The sequence below is a fragment of the Macaca thibetana genome, chromosome 17, assembly GCF_024542745.1.
Source record: "Macaca thibetana thibetana isolate TM-01 chromosome 17, ASM2454274v1, whole genome shotgun sequence".
Lineage (NCBI taxonomy): Eukaryota > Metazoa > Chordata > Mammalia > Primates > Cercopithecidae > Macaca > Macaca thibetana.
Window position 1 is genome coordinate 74,287,285 of NC_065594.1, and position 15,840 is coordinate 74,303,124.

General features: G+C 38.5%; 2 protein-coding genes across 6 annotated transcripts in view; both read left to right on the plus strand.

Annotated features, from left to right (window-relative positions):
* Positions 1-4,951, plus strand: part of GPC6 (glypican 6) — a 1,170,736-nt gene extending 1,165,785 nt beyond the window's left edge. For all 5 annotated transcript variants that reach the window (XM_050766550.1, XM_050766548.1, XM_050766549.1 and 2 more), the window contains one exon: positions 570-4,951. In XM_050766550.1, coding sequence (XP_050622507.1) covers positions 570-772 — 203 coding nt within the window. In that variant the 3' untranslated portion in view covers positions 773-4,951. The remainder of the gene's footprint in view (positions 1-569) is intronic.
* Positions 1-15,840, plus strand: part of CLDN10 (claudin 10) — a 1,179,064-nt gene that overhangs the window by 890 nt on the left and 1,162,334 nt on the right. The gene's annotated exons all lie outside the window — the stretch shown is intronic.

Below are 15,840 nucleotides of genomic sequence, written 5' to 3' on the forward strand. Positions count from 1 at the left end.
TTCAAACACCTACTTCTGTACAGTCCACCCACTCGTCACACCCCTGCCTATTAAAAACAATCCTGTCGGGTAGGGTGGGGGACCATGCCTGGGAAGATTCGGCCTCCCACCACCATGCCCCATATCTGCTGAGCTCTTTGTTTCCACTCTTTCCTGATTGGTGTTTGTATTAGTCCATTTTCATACTGCTGTAAAGAACTGCCCGAGACTGGGTAATTGATAAAGGAAAGCGGTTAATTGACTCACAGTTCAGCATAGCTGAGGAGGCCTCAGGAAAATTACAATCATGGTGGAAGGCGAAGGCACTTTCTTCACAAGTTGGCAGGAAAGAGAAGTGCCAAGCCATGGGGGAGGAGCCCCTTATAAAACTGTCAGATCTCGTGAGAACTCAATCACTATCACGAGAACAGGATGGGGGAAACCACCCCCATGGTTGAATTATCTCCACCTGGCCTCTCCCCTGACACGTGGGGATTATGGAGATTACAATTCAAGATGAGATTTGGGTGGGGCCACAAAGCCTAACCATATCAGTGATCTAACTTTCTTTTTCAATCTTTCCACACTAGGTGACGAATCCAGTGGCTCAGGGAGTGGCAGTGGGTGCATGGATGATGTGTGTCCCACGGAGTTTGAGTTTGTCACCACAGAGGCCCCCCCAGTGGATCCTGACCGGAGAGAGGTGGATTCTTCTGCAGCCCAGCGTGGCCACTCCCTGCTCTCCTGGTGTCTCACCGGCATTGTCCTGGCACTGCAGAGACTGAGCAGATAATCTTGGGTTTTTGGTCAGATGAAACTGCATTTTAGCTATTTGAATGGCCAACTCACTTCTTTTCTTACACTCTTGGACGATGGACCATGCCACAAAAACTTACCGTTTTCTATGAGAAGAGAGCAGTACTGCAACCTGCCTCCCTTTTTGTTTTCCCAAAGAGTACCGGGTGCCAGACTGAACTGCTTCCTCTTTCCTTCAGCTATCTGTGGGGACCTTGTTTATTCTAGAGAGAATTCTTACTCAAATCTTTCGTACCAGGAGATTTTCTTACCTTCATTTGCTTTTATGCTGCAGAAGTAAAGGAATCTCACGTTGTGAGGGTTTTTTTGTCATTTACAATAAAAAAGGAAGAAAGAAAATAATTTTCCTTGTAAAATCGGGCCAAACCCCAAGACAGCTGCATTTTCAACAAAAAAGCAAACAAAGAAAAATAAATGAACTTTAACGCTGTAAGTTCAGCATTGACAGCCAACTCCCAGTGTAAGCTTTTTTGTGACAAATCCAGGTTTACACAATGCTTATGGGGAAAAAGCTTAAAGTTTGTTCTAAATGTAGTGAAAATGCACTGTTGTCTTGGAGGTATCATCTTGCACTCTAACCAAACAACACCAAATTAATCTGGAGGTACTGATACTAAATTTAGAATCCCGTCTTTAATATGAGAACAAAAATTACTACGACTCAGCACCTCTCTCTCACCCTGCCCAATTTCAATTTAGTAATGGCACCATTTTTTCTTAATTTCCTTAATGTCTGTCCACTGTACCCAACTGGCACAGATTTTCCCCTTCATCTTCAATTACTAGTAGATACCCCCATCAATTCACCTTCCTCAAGAGTCTCAATTGAAAATAATCTTTAATGATACAATCTCTGCTTTTGCCACAGGTTTGACATTAACTAGACGTTTCTGCCCCTGTGCTCATTACCCTCCCAAAACAATAGCTTTTTTAATGAATCGATACACAATTAGATCCATTCCTGAGTTTTCATTTTTAACTATTTACTTTGTGTCAGTTGGTTTCTGCATCACAAGGGCATTCTCTTACAAAATAACTCACAACAGAAAAAGAAGTCAAGACAAAAAAATATATATATATATAGTATTGACATGGAGATTTCTTTCACTTTTTTAGTCTTAGTATGATCATCTATTTTTATATCTATATATCTATAAATCACAGATTTTAACTTCTTAATTCCAAGCTCAGGGTTGACACACCTTTGTAAGAAAATGTTTTGTCAACCAGCTCTTCTTGTTTTGTGCTGCTCAAAGAAGGGATTCCTCGGTGATCTGTGAGCACCAAGAATCAAGAAAGAGAACTTTTTACGTATCTAACTGTCCATTTATTACAAGTTTGCCAGGGCACACCCTTCTGCATGAGTGTGCTTCAGCCTGGGTGCTCCAGACTACACCAAACTCATGGGATGAGCCGTGGGTGTGCAGGGCTTTACTGGTGATGGAAACTGTATGTGTAAAGAATGTTATTCATGAAAAACCATTGCTTTCATGTAAAACACCTTCGGCCTAGGATTCCTGCCTGGCACTTGGATACATGATCTAACTCAATAGGCCAATTTAGAGCCACAGCCTAACCTGTTCACCAAGTATGCCAAAGCCAGGCCCTATGCTCCCCCTGACAGAGAGAAGCAAAATAAACCAAACTGGGGCTTTATGAATACAGTTGACTATCCATATGTTTCTTGGTTTTTATGATGCATCTGGAGTAGGGAAAAGTAATGTTTCAAGACACCATAGTATGCCAGTCACATTTGAATTAACTCATCGACAGTATTGACACGTAAATGGTATTTTTCAATCTCTGTTCTCATCAAAATTAAAATTAGTTATTGATTTAGTCATCACATTTAAGTAGAACACATGTGGCACAATAGTATTAAGTATATTTGAGCACTTTTGCAAGACAGAAAGTATTTACAAGCATCTATTGCTACTTTATGCCTAATGAAATATAAAATGTAGGATGATAAGAGACTTTGTGGCATTCTTTCATTTAAAACTTTATGAAATTAACAATCTAGTTCACCATTACATACTTCTAGAAAACCATCCATTTCACTGCCCACATTTTGGCTTCCTACCACGAACTCCACATAAGACTTCTCTATGAAGGACCAGTCATTTATGTTGCTCATTTCATTCTGTGTTCAGAAGTCAGTATTGTCTTTCTCCAATAATTAAGGTGCAATACAAATTAAATCAACCTTGATTTTCCAGACTATTTGAATAATGACTTGTCTTTATGGCTTTAAACTCCAGGTCTTTCCTTTTTAAAATATTTCTGCGTTCTCTTTTATGAAATAGATCAGGATGCCTTGTTTTTCCTGTGCTTTCATCCCCAAAAGGTTTTGTGCATGTGTATGAATACACATAATATTAATGAATGTGAACCCATGTTCTATACGCACTAAACACACAGATAATATATAAACGCCTGCTTCATTTGTTTCAACACCTTCATTATCAATATGATTCATATTGATGAGATATAGTGACGTATAATGAGCCAGGCAGAGAGCTGAAACGATATCAGTTAATGATGTCACAGTGTTAGCACCCTGCATGGATGTGGTCTAAATATCATTCAAGTTGTACTTCCTAGTTTTTATCATCATACTACTATGTCATATGATTTTCCGACTAATTTAACATGAGAAATGTTTTGGCCCTAAAGGATTTCATTTAACCTGGTTACCCTATTTCAGTAAGTATTTTGGAATTCAACCCTCAAATTAATTTTTCTCATTTCAGCATATTGATAGGGGATGCAATGAGGCTTCATTATTTTTTATGACATGCCCCTCATTTGCTCTGATGTTCCCTAAATTCTGTAATCATATCATAACTTTTGTTATGAATAGAGAGGAATGGGCTCACTGAAATCCGACACTAGAAATTGGTGGGTGATGCTCATAACTGCAAACACTTAGCTTATTGAAGTGCCTCTATTTACATGTTCTTTAGTTATAATATGTATTTTTCTAACAGAAATACACGTCTGTAATTGGTATATATTATACTTTGTATGTATCACAACAAAAGCTAAACAGAGGCTAAAGTCTTTAGCAGAGAAGAATGAATTACAAATTTACCAATAAGAGCTCTGTTTATGGTTCTGTATTGAAGGACAACCATGACAACCTTCTGTCACTTTCACGAAGGCCAAGTTGGTACTTTGATTATAGCCATCGTAGAACGTTAGCACTAGAAATCTGACTCCCTTACAATGACTTACCTAGATAGCATTAAGTAACTTGTATCACCTGCTTTAAATGTAAGGGGTAGAAAATACTATTTTGTCTACACTGAAAAACACTATTATTCATTGATAAGTAGTAATAATTATCAAAGTAACATTCTTTAAAGCAAACACATTGAAAATATTATTACAGGCAGAACCCTGATTTTTAATTTATTCCCTGCTGCAGACATTAGCCTTCTTTAATTCTTTTGCCATTACATACATGTTTTGGCTACAGACTGAACACCAACTAAAGTCCCTAAGGAGGAAAAAAACTTCACATATTCCTGAGATGTGATTCTTTTATTACTTCTTTTTGCAAAGCTAATTATCAAGTGATTTGATTAAACGTAGAAGCGTTAGCAAATGCAACTTTTACCTAAAACTTGCAGAAATTTAGACACATTTCCGTTTACTTACTAACAGACCTGATTTTTATGTAAAAACACAATTTAGCTTTGCTAACAGAAGAGTAAAGGAAACCGTAACTTATAAATTTGCAATGTGTTCCTCCTTGTTGGAGACATTAGTCAGTGTTTAGTTTTAGACCAACTTACACAAACGGACTATTGATTTGTACGTATTCTGGAGACTTGCTACGTCATGGTTTGCTACGGCACGGACTCAGCTTAGCATGGGGACATTTTGAACTTCATTCAAAGTTGAGTGGTTACGGAACCTTTGACATAGCCTTGTAATGAGGTACTTCCACGAAAAGACCCCTAACAATGGCATAATAGTGAGGTCTCTCTGTGCATATACATAATATATATGCAGGATAAATGTGTGCACCAATCAAACCTAAAATTTTATGTGACTGTCAAATGAATATTATTTGGGTTAAGATTTTTCATTTCTGATTTGGATAGAAAATTGCTATTAATCTTGTATTAAAATAGTTTTTAAAAATCTACCAGTGCCCTTTCTGCATTTTCTTAATTATTGTCATAAATTTCAGAGCCATGGAACTTTTTGGGTTTGAGACATTTTTAGAAGGTTCAGTGTTAAAAAAACAACAACAAACCCCATATAGTAAAACAGTGCCACTCACCTAAATACACTCAGCATCTGAAATCAGGAACTATTTGAATTTTAGAACATTTAGAGCTTCCCAAATGTATATGGAAAATACTGTATCTCTATTCTTTTGTACTGATTTCTTCTCAGAGGATAAATTTAGTGACTTGAAAACTGATGTCAATACTTTATAAATGAGGTCAAAAAATAAGATCAAATGTGAAAAGACTAATAACTTCCCAATTTAGCCAATTGCATTGAGTTTTATACTTCTGAAATGTTTCCATCCTCTCAGGCATGCTAAATATTGTATAACCTGCTAAAGATTTATTTCACAAATATTTATTGAACTCTTATTATGTACAAACCTTGCTCTAGGGGATTTATCACTGGCTGTGAAAAACCAGTTGAAAATTATTCATTCCTTAATGCAGTTAACCATAACTATTACAGATAAATAATTTATTTCAAGAATGATCTTATAAATAAAGGAACTCATACAAATAAAGGTACTAAGAATACAGCATGTAATTGTAAGAAATACTGTGATTTAGCTCACATTATTATTATTTTGGTTTGTATTGAGAAAAGTGACTATTATAAAACAATTAAGGAATGTTAGGATAATTTCATCTACAATATCAAAATGTAACAAATTTTATTTGGAAGTAACAGAAACCAGTTTATTGGGAAGGAAAAACATCCAAGTGGTTTTAGAAAAATAAATGAAACCACTTTTATCAGGTAACAACAATATTTATTTTAATTTGCTCTTTGGATAAGCAGACAGGGATATAGTTAAAGTATATGCACAAATGTGGTAACAAAATTACATTGATTTAAAAAATCCAATTTGTAACATAGTGGCAATGAGGGATAAAGTGTTTCTGTATCTTGAGAGCTAGAAAGATGCAGCCACAAATTTAAGTCTGTTTAAATAGACGTTGACAACTGATATAGTGGGGACGCATTTCCATTCCATAGACACATTTATTTGCTGGTGTAAACATGTGGCCAAACATATTTTGCTGGCTCATAAATAGGGCATGCAGCAAAGCCAGGAGGAATTAGATGCCTGCCTTTATAGCCTGCTTAAGGAGCACAAGCTCATGTACACCTTGAAGCATAAAGCAAAACAGGAAATCTGGAAAATGGGACTTTTACCCTGTGAATGCTCAAGTTTGGAGAGAGGAGAAAGAAGGATTGCAAACTGGATTCAAGAAAGCAGAAGAATATTTACCTTGAATAAAGCCACCTTGCCTTCAATAAGAACAAGCATCTGTGGATTTTTTTAATTAAAAAAAATTACTGACCTCAGCAATTACTCACTTTTTCAAAAGATATGTAATGAGAAATCATCCCATGTCAAACACGGTTCTGGGTGCAAGAGCAAGACACTAAAATTTCCGCCCTCTCCCTTTAGTGAGGAAGAGACAGACAACATGTATGCCAATAAATGAACGCGAAGATTCAGAAAGTGAAAGGCGCCATGAAGGAATGAAACAGGAAATGGGATAGCGACCAGGAAGGAAACTCCTTTAGGCTAGTGGTCCAGGAGAGCCTGGGGTGATGGAGCTCTGATGAATGACAGGGAAAGAGACACCATGAGCAGACCCGGGGATAGAAATTTCCAGGCAGAGAAAGTGCAGATGCAGAGATCTCAGTTCGGGAATGACCCGTACTTGAGCGAACGTGACTGCAGTGAGGTGCTGAGCAGTGAGATGGTTGAAGAGCTGACTTTGGGAATTATCCACTTTTTTCAAAAGATAGATAATGAGAAATTATCCCATGCCAAACATGGTCCTAGGTGCAAGAGCAAGACGCTAAAGTTGGGGCAGCCCTGTTAAGCCTAATGGCCAAAACTAAGGTCTTATCCCCTGGTGAAGCCAGAGCCCCAGTGGGACACAGCAGCCCGGCTGGTCACACTCACTCACATTTTTTGGGGGGATTGGGGGGCGAGGGGGCGAGGGGGGATGGAGTCTCCCTCAGTCGCCCAGGCTGGAGTGCAGTGGCGTGATCTCGGCTCACTGCAACCTCCACCTCCGGGGTTCAAGCGATTCTCCTGCCTCAGCCTCCCGAGTAGCTGGGACTACAGGCACCCTCCACCATGCCGGGCTAATGTTTTGTATTTTTAATAGAGACGGAGTTTCACCATGTTGGCCAGGCTGCTCTCGAATTCCTGACCTCGTGATCCACGTGCCTCAGCCTCCCAAAGTGCCGGGATTACGGGCCTGAGCCACCATACCCAGCCTTATTTCATCTTTATAGCATCTCTATGATATAAACATAAAATTGTCCATTTTATACTGAATAAAATGAGACACAGTGAAATTAATAACTCACCCAATCACACTAAGAAGGTCATGATACGAACCCGGATCTGTAAGAACTGGACAGAAAAATGAAGGTATTAATATATAAGAATAAGTTTGTTTTTGTTGTTACAAATTCAGTTCAATTGTCCAAGCGTGCTCTGAGTATTGACAACAAGTGTGCAAACTGGCAACAAGTTTCCATTAGCATAAAGGATATATGTGAAATTTTAATTCTGAGATGGAGTTGCTTTGTGTCTTAACTTTTTTTCAAAATTAAAATCCTAAGTAAACAAATGACTGGGGATTCCGGGTTCTTATGTAGTTTGAACTTACAGCCACCTTGAAGCAAAGCATGATCCCTACGACAGAAACACGCATCAAGCCCACTTCCCCTCGTTTGTCAACTCAGCTTAGACATCATAGGCACAGGAAGCAAATCAGATATCAAATTCACAGGGCTTAGCCCAACTTCCAGTGACTCTCCCATATATTAGCTGTATGTAATTTAACTATTCTGATGGTCGAGTGGACCTAAAATATAAATCAAAACAGCTCAACAATTACCCAACTCAGATAACTAGTTTGGCTGCTTTGTAGACTAAACTGACTGTTAAAACATCTTATAAAGTATTGTGACATTGAACATCCAGCCCAATCAAAGTCCTAGCGAGGGCTTTCTTAGTTGAAATAAAGACTGCAGCATAGGAACTCCCTGTGTCTTTCATATTCCTGGAGTTAAAGCTACTTACACTGTTGGTTTCCAGTTCATGCTTGCTTGAAAGGCATGGGCCATTGCCGTCCTTAGCTGAGAGTCAGGGGTATTGAGCACAGGTTGTGTCCTTCTTAAAAAGGTTCTCTAGACGAGGAGTCCCCAGCCTTTTTGACACCAGGGACCAGTTTCATGGAAGACAATCTTTTCATGAACCAGGATTAGAGAGGTAATGGTTTCAGGAAAATTCAAGTGCATTACATTTATTGTGCACTTTCTTTCTATTGTTATTACATTGTAATATATAATGAAATAATTATACAACTCACCATAATGTAGAATCTGGGAGCCCTGAGTTTGTTTTCCTGCAAGGAGACAGTCCCATCTGGGGGTGATGGGAGACAGCGACAGAGCATCAGGCATTACATTCTCATAAGGTGTGTGCAACCTAAATCCCTCACTTGTGCAGTTCACAATAGGGTTTGTGCTCCTGTGAGAATCTAATGCCACCGCTGATCTAACAGAAGGCAGAGCTCAGGTGATAATGCTCACTCGCCTGCCACTCACCTCCTGCTGTGTGGCCCGGTTCCTAACAGGCCACGGACTAGTACCAGTCTGTGGCCAGTGGGTTGAGGACCTCTGCGCTAGACATTTCATAAAGGTGACGATCACGTTAGGGAAAGGTTTGTTACAAAGCTCTGTTTATTTCTGTTTAGTGATAAAACATGCCTTATATTTGCATAAAGCATTTCATCCTGAAGGGAACTTTCGAATTCATTTTCTTTCATAATCTTCACTACATCTCCACGAAGTAGGCAGGAGCTACTGTCCCTATGGTACAGATCAGAGAAGCTACACAGTGGAGCCAAGATCTTCTCATCTTGTTTTTGTTTATTCTCTCCCTTTCTTCTTCTTCTCTCCCTTACTCCCAGCCCACCCAAACTGTAAGGACTTGAATGTAAATCATTCTTGTTCCTACCAACCTCTTACTAGGTTATGGAACCAGCCCATAGTTCAGCTGCAGGGACCCAGGCCCCAGTTCTCAAGCTGAGCCTGGTAGAATGATACCCCAACAGTCTTCTGATTCATCTCCGCTTCTGAATCATATACTGTGAGCTATTATATACTGAGTTTCCGTGTGTGAAAGAAACTAGAAGTCCCAAAATTATATTAAGCCCAAGAAATTTCACTCAGTTTTATGAAAATCTTGTTAGTGACACAGGAATGATTGTATTGGTTTTTGTTTGTTTGAACTATTGCATATGAATTAGTGCATGAAGGCTGTTTTTATACAGCCAAAGGTAAGCCTAGGTTCTATGACTGGGCTTGTGTTTGAACTTAAGGGTTTTATTTAATGGAAAAGGAAAAGCCTTACATTGAGTAATGCATTATTGGACAGAGAGCACGAGCCAGGAGAAATCGGCAAGCAAAAGGCCTTTCTCTAGGAAAGAAGAACAGAGATTTCCCCCACATCTGAAATCTTCCTTCCTCTGGCACAAGCCTTTGATCTTTCCCCTGTTTGTACCTCATGAACAAGGAGGGAGTGCCGTGGAATGGCGCGGGGGGAAGCAAAATTTAAAAAGAGGGAAAAACCAAAATCCAGTACTACTGACACATGTGATAAGTTTCCTATATATTCATTTGACCATTTCTGAACCTCTACTGTAAAAGTCTCCTGTCATAGAAAGGGAAGGTTCTCTACAGATAATATATAATAATGGTACTTAATGAAAAACATAAAAAGAAATCACATAGGAACTCTGGTGTGTTGAACGAATACTCTTCACTCACCATATGTTAAAAAAAAAGTCTATATGTCCCAGATTGTCTCAGACAGTCCCCATTATGTCTGCTGTCCCAGTATTATTATTAACAGCACCCGTTTCATTCTCCACGGTGTCCTTGACTTGAATGATAAATTATATGGTCACTCTAGGTATAAATAATGGCTATTCACATGATCAATTTACACTCTAATGTATATGACACCTAGTAATTTTTCAAACCTCCCACCCAGCTGAAGAAAGTAACAGGTAATGTTATTCACCAGTGACTTTCCTATTTAAATCTCCCTGCCTACTTGTTATATTGAAAAACATCTGGAATCAGAATCAGGAATCCAAAAACAACTTAGACATTGCCAAGCACGCTAGATAACCCCAGTTCACAAGTGCCCAGCTCTAAACGCCAGCATGCTTTCATCTCAAAGTAAGCCACGCTTGAAACTTGATCCCAGGTGGTTGACCCCTTCTGCTGTTCAGTAATTTTGCTGGATATGTCAGTGAACAAAACCACTGAAAATGGGTGCCACCCCAGAAGTTGTATTTTGGTTCCATTTGCTGCTGCTAGAGGGTTGTAATTTGAGGCTTGTTTTCCTTACCTGCCAATCTTAGCAGTCCCACAACAGCTTCAGCTAAATTGTTCTAAGTTGTTGATAAGTTGAAAATGCTCTGCTAACATTTTCTTTTGGTTTTGACTCACATCTAGGATCAATTTCTTGAGCCCTGTTTCTGGATTGGCCATCCATACCACAGGACATATGATATTCACAACAAGTAGTACCAATAATTTCTTTACATTTAATCGCACTAAATGTAACCCCTCCCCTTTCTCTCCCACTCAAATGAGCATACCAGAATGCAAGGAAGTGATGGGTATGAAATTACCATAAACCTCATAATGAATCCACTCCAACTTACAGAAAGTCATTCACATATTTTATAATTCAGTTATTACTCCTAATAAACTACATGCAATACTTTCCAATTGATTCCTACACTGGATTTATGAGATCTTTGTGCTGTTCCACTTAACATCTGAGAGGATGTGTTCCAAAGAGAACAAAGTGTGACATAAAAACTGCCACCTACTGATACCCGACATATAAAAAGGTACCTCTTAGACTGACAGCTAACCGGAAGAAAGGAACTTACCCTTTGATTAAATCACTCAGCCCTTCAAAGGATACTCCAGGCTTGCTTTTGCAAGATTACCTATTCCTAAAGGTATTCTTTAAAGATCAGTTGGGCACAAATGTGTACACTTGTATTGTCTACAGGGTAGAGAACAAGATTTCTACTAGAATTTAAAATATTACCCCAAATATTAAAAATCTAGCCAAAGATCTAAATGCAATTCATTTATTATTGTGCCCTGTACTATGGTATATGTTTGGAAAAACATATAATTGATCAAAACATACTCTCTCTGCTCAAGGAGAAAATAACACCACCTACCAAAAAGTAATAACAAAAGCAACACTAGTAATAAGAATGCCTAGGAACTATTCTAAGCCCTCGCCATGTATTAATTCATCTTATTCTAAAAATAAAACATTCTAAAAAAAAAAATAGCAGGTACCATTGCTGTCCTAATTAGACAGGTAAGGAAATTGAAGCACACATAAGTTAAATGACTACCTCAAGGTCCCACACAGCTAGAAATTAGCAAATAGAAAAATGCTGACGTTGCCAAAGCTGAAAATACACCATGGTTACCTGAAGAGGTGCACACTGTTCGGAATGAATAGAGACGAGTATTCCCTGCTCTGCAGTAGCATAAAGGAAGGAGAGAGGTCACCTTTTGGAAATAATGATCTAGTGTGGGCTCTACTGCAAACAAAGTGCATGAAAAACAGTCAATGATCGTCTCATTTTTATACATGCTGTTACTCTGTCAAGATTTTTTAAATTGTGTTTCCTGTATGTACCCTGGGGTCTGGGGAGAATGCATAGCTCTGGGAGGATATACATAAAGCCATATGTATATGCACATAAATATACATGGGTTAGAATAATTGATCAAATAGAGACCTGGTTCCCACTCCCACTCCATACTCCAAAAGAACAAACAAGGCAAAATATTGAGTAGCCAAGTTCTTGTTCAATCTTAAGGTCCTGATAATATTAAGACAAACCACAATGGCTTTGTACTGACTGTTTATGAGATCATCTAACCTCTTGACTGAATTATAGCTTAGAATCATACTCTCTCCTTATTACCCTGTGTACAACACTCCATTATCTGCAGAACTGTCAGAAAATACCTTCCCAGCTGCTCAATTACCCTAATCACAATTTTTTTTCTTACCCAGCCCTGCTCTGGGTTGTGAGGCTCAGGGAAGGAGCAGAGGGGAGTGGAGAGTTCTGATGTTCCGGTGACAGTGAGAAGGTGCGTGACATTTCCTCCACGCTCTCAGCCAGCACGGTTGCCATTCACTCTCCACTTTGCCCTAAGCCTTTATTAACCCAGTATGGAATACGGCAATTTCCTAAGCCATGGTCATTAAAGTAAATACCGTTTCTCCCCATAAGCCTCCCTTTAGCTGCTGTGTTCTTCGTGCTTGTTTAGCTCGTGATATTTCATGCCAAATATTTTAGAGACAGTGTTCAGAAACTACCAAGCAGCTAGACTGTGAAATGCGATGTTCCCATCCTTCGGGAAAAGGAGTCAGACCGCAGGGATGTTGTATTTTGTATTTGCTTTACATTCATTATACGTTTCTTGCTGAGCCTGCTTTTCCACAAATATTGAAGACTGAGCTGACGAATGACTCTCTATTAACATCAACTCATGTTGGTGATTATGCATCTTTGGGAAGTACTTAATAAATACTATTAAAAGATTTTGCTTTACAGCGATGGCAATCATACCAGATGTGATATTGTGTTATTAGACAAAGGCAATCTTGAAAAGCTTTCAAGGTAACATTTAAAAAGTAATCCTTTATTAGGTTGCCTAGCAAGATGCCCCATAAGCACTTAAAACCCGTAAGACAGTTGAGCTCAGATAAAGAATGTGTTACCAGATGGAGACAGTAATTACCCTGTCCCCGAACTCTAATTGTATTTACCCTGCCTTTTGCCTATGAAGTTGACAATACAATATCTGACTTTTCAACTGGAGCATACCATTTCATATTTCCTGCTGGTACACATATATTAATGAATGGGTGCTTTTATTAATGAAAGTGTAAGACAAGAATATTTCAGTCATGCTGTTACACCTACTGCCTGATATAGATCATAAAGGACAAGAATAAAATTTAATTTGCAGTAACTCTTTGGAGCTACAGTAATAGTTGCCCAGGAGTTCTTTGTCAGAGCATCTTGGCTTTTCATTAAGTACTCAGCCACTAAATTTTTTTCAATTCTGGCAGAAGCAGCCAGGGAACACTTTGGGAGCCCCATAAAAGGCACTCTCCTAATCTTCAAATCATTGGAAAGACTCTTTAGCATCTGTTAAAATATTTTTTCCTTCTAATCTGCCTGAAACTAATAGGGAGAAAATTCCGAGATGTTTCTTAATTAAGCAGTAAGAAATGGTGACGGGTGGTCTGCACTGACTTAATCACAGTTGTAAAGCATGAAAAAGGGAAAAGAGTTAAGTACCCCTAAATCCTCAGGCATCTGACTTCCCCATGAATGTGCCTTATTGCTATTAGTAAGAAGTCTTTCCTCAGTTTGAATTATGGAGATCCAAATGATGTGGAAAAAAAAAAAAACTCAAACTCAAGAAAGAGTGAAGGCTGTGAGTGATGCAGGAAAAACAAACCAACAACAACAAAAAAAAGAGTGATGCAGGAAAAACAAACAAACAAACAAGAAACAAACAAACAAACAAAAAACACAACCACCCAGTAAAGCAAATTTCTCCCTTTAGCAAGAGGGGAGGAAAGAGTGATGAAGGTGCCAGTGCTAGGGCAAAGGGCTCTTGCTTCTGTGCAGTTATTACTTAGCCTAGTAGCTTCTGAGTGTGGCCTGCAGCACTGCCTCCTTGACCAAGCAGGTAATGAAATTGCAACAACTGCAAAGTATGAGGCAACAAGGAAGGCACTGGCTGCGACTAAGGAGCATGAGCCAGCTCCACCTAAAGGGATTGCTGTGCAATTCCAAGGCATTCATTCAGCACACAGCTGGTAAGAAAAATAGGTCTGAGAGCAAAAATCTCCTTCCCCAAAACCAGTTTGTAACCCCTTTCTTAAAATCATCATGAACACGAATACCTACACCCTCAATCTACTTGCTAATCCCCATTTTCAAACTAGGACTTATAGTCCCTCCAAACTACTTACAAGCAAATCCTAAGAGTTTAACAGATAAGCATCTCAGGTAAACATTCTATCTATTCAGACCATTGACCCAGGAGTTTTTTCCTGCTGCGTTTATTAAAACCCAAGACAAAAAGGAAGAATTAATTCTGGAATAGTCTTTTACACTGTTGTATACACTTCTCACATCTGTGAAAAATTTATCCATGTTTGCATAATTGTATTGAATGATCTGTTAAGAAGTGTTATAACAGCAAAAACAACAAAAAAATGGTCATTTGTTCTGCCATAATAATTGACCATTTTATCTGAAGATGATCAGAATATGCCACCCCAAATATGCCACTTTCACATAAGAATTATTTTGAGCTGAAGACAATTGAGAAACATCAGACATAAGAGGAATTCTCCCTCCTCCCCATTTTTGCCTAAAAGTAGGGCATGAATTTCCCATTGTAAAGGTGACACAAATTTTTATTTGTAAAGGTGTTTACATCTTCCTTACTAGGAAAAGGAGAAAGCTGTTATTTGCATAACAATCTTACCAAACACCTCTTATGTACTATACATTTTTAGTCATCTTCCCACAATTTACCTCCCCTAGGAGCCCCAATCCCCCTTTCCTTTATCTGGGTCTCCACAATTTATCACCCTCTGTTAGGATGGTATATAAGCTCTCAACTCTAACCACGCCTCTGAGTTACTCATCATTGAGTTCTCCCTCATGTCCTACATATTCCATGTGTAAATAGACTCTGTTTTCTTTTCTTCTTTTAACCTGTCTTTTATCAGTTTAATTCATAGGCCCAGCACTAAACCTAAGATGATAGAAGAAAAGTTTGTAACTCCTTACTTATTCTTAGAAGAATTATATGAAATAAGTATGGCATACTACCAACTCACTTCATGTTATTTATCATTTCACTTTCATTTGATATTTTCCCCCATAAAGAGGCCAAAATCTGGTGGTTTGAAAGACTTCATTAAGTATAGGAATTAAATATAGTACTGCTGTTTTTGTAATTCATTACTTGCAGATTTCATACTTGCTAATTCACCTACTCATTAAAATTCATTTTCATAGTGATTTGCAGACATACGTATGCACAGAGCAGTGACAAATTTAAGTCATTTGATGCTCACATTCTAGCTGAGGTTCAACAAGGTGATGCTCTGCCTTCTCATTTCAACTCTCATACTAAAACTAGTGTTCTTTTCACAGTCTATTTAGTGCCATCTTTTCCTCAATTTTGTGCTCTCTGTTGATTTTGCTGTTTACAATGTCCCCCACCAAATGTGATGCTGCAGTGCTGCGTAGTGTTCCTAAAGCTGAGGAGTCCGTGAGGTGTCTTACAGAGAAATGCACATGTTAGACAGGCTTCGTTCAGGCATGTTACAGTGTTTGTGGTGGCAAGCTGAAAGCTAATGAATCAACAATATAAATTATATATGTTAAATAAGAGGTCTTTAAACAGAAACACAATTAAATAGTTGTATGTTGATCAGTTGATTAAAATGTTATGACCAGAGGCTTTTAGGAACCCTGTATTTCCCCCTAGGGGCAATGACTCAGTCTTCTCTACAATTATAGAGCATAACTTCCATAATGAGAATCAACTTTCATCAAAATTGTTTATTTCATGTGCTTCCCTACTCAGTTGACTCTAACCAAAACTGATAACAGTTGCAATAGTCTTGATGTTAAGTCACAT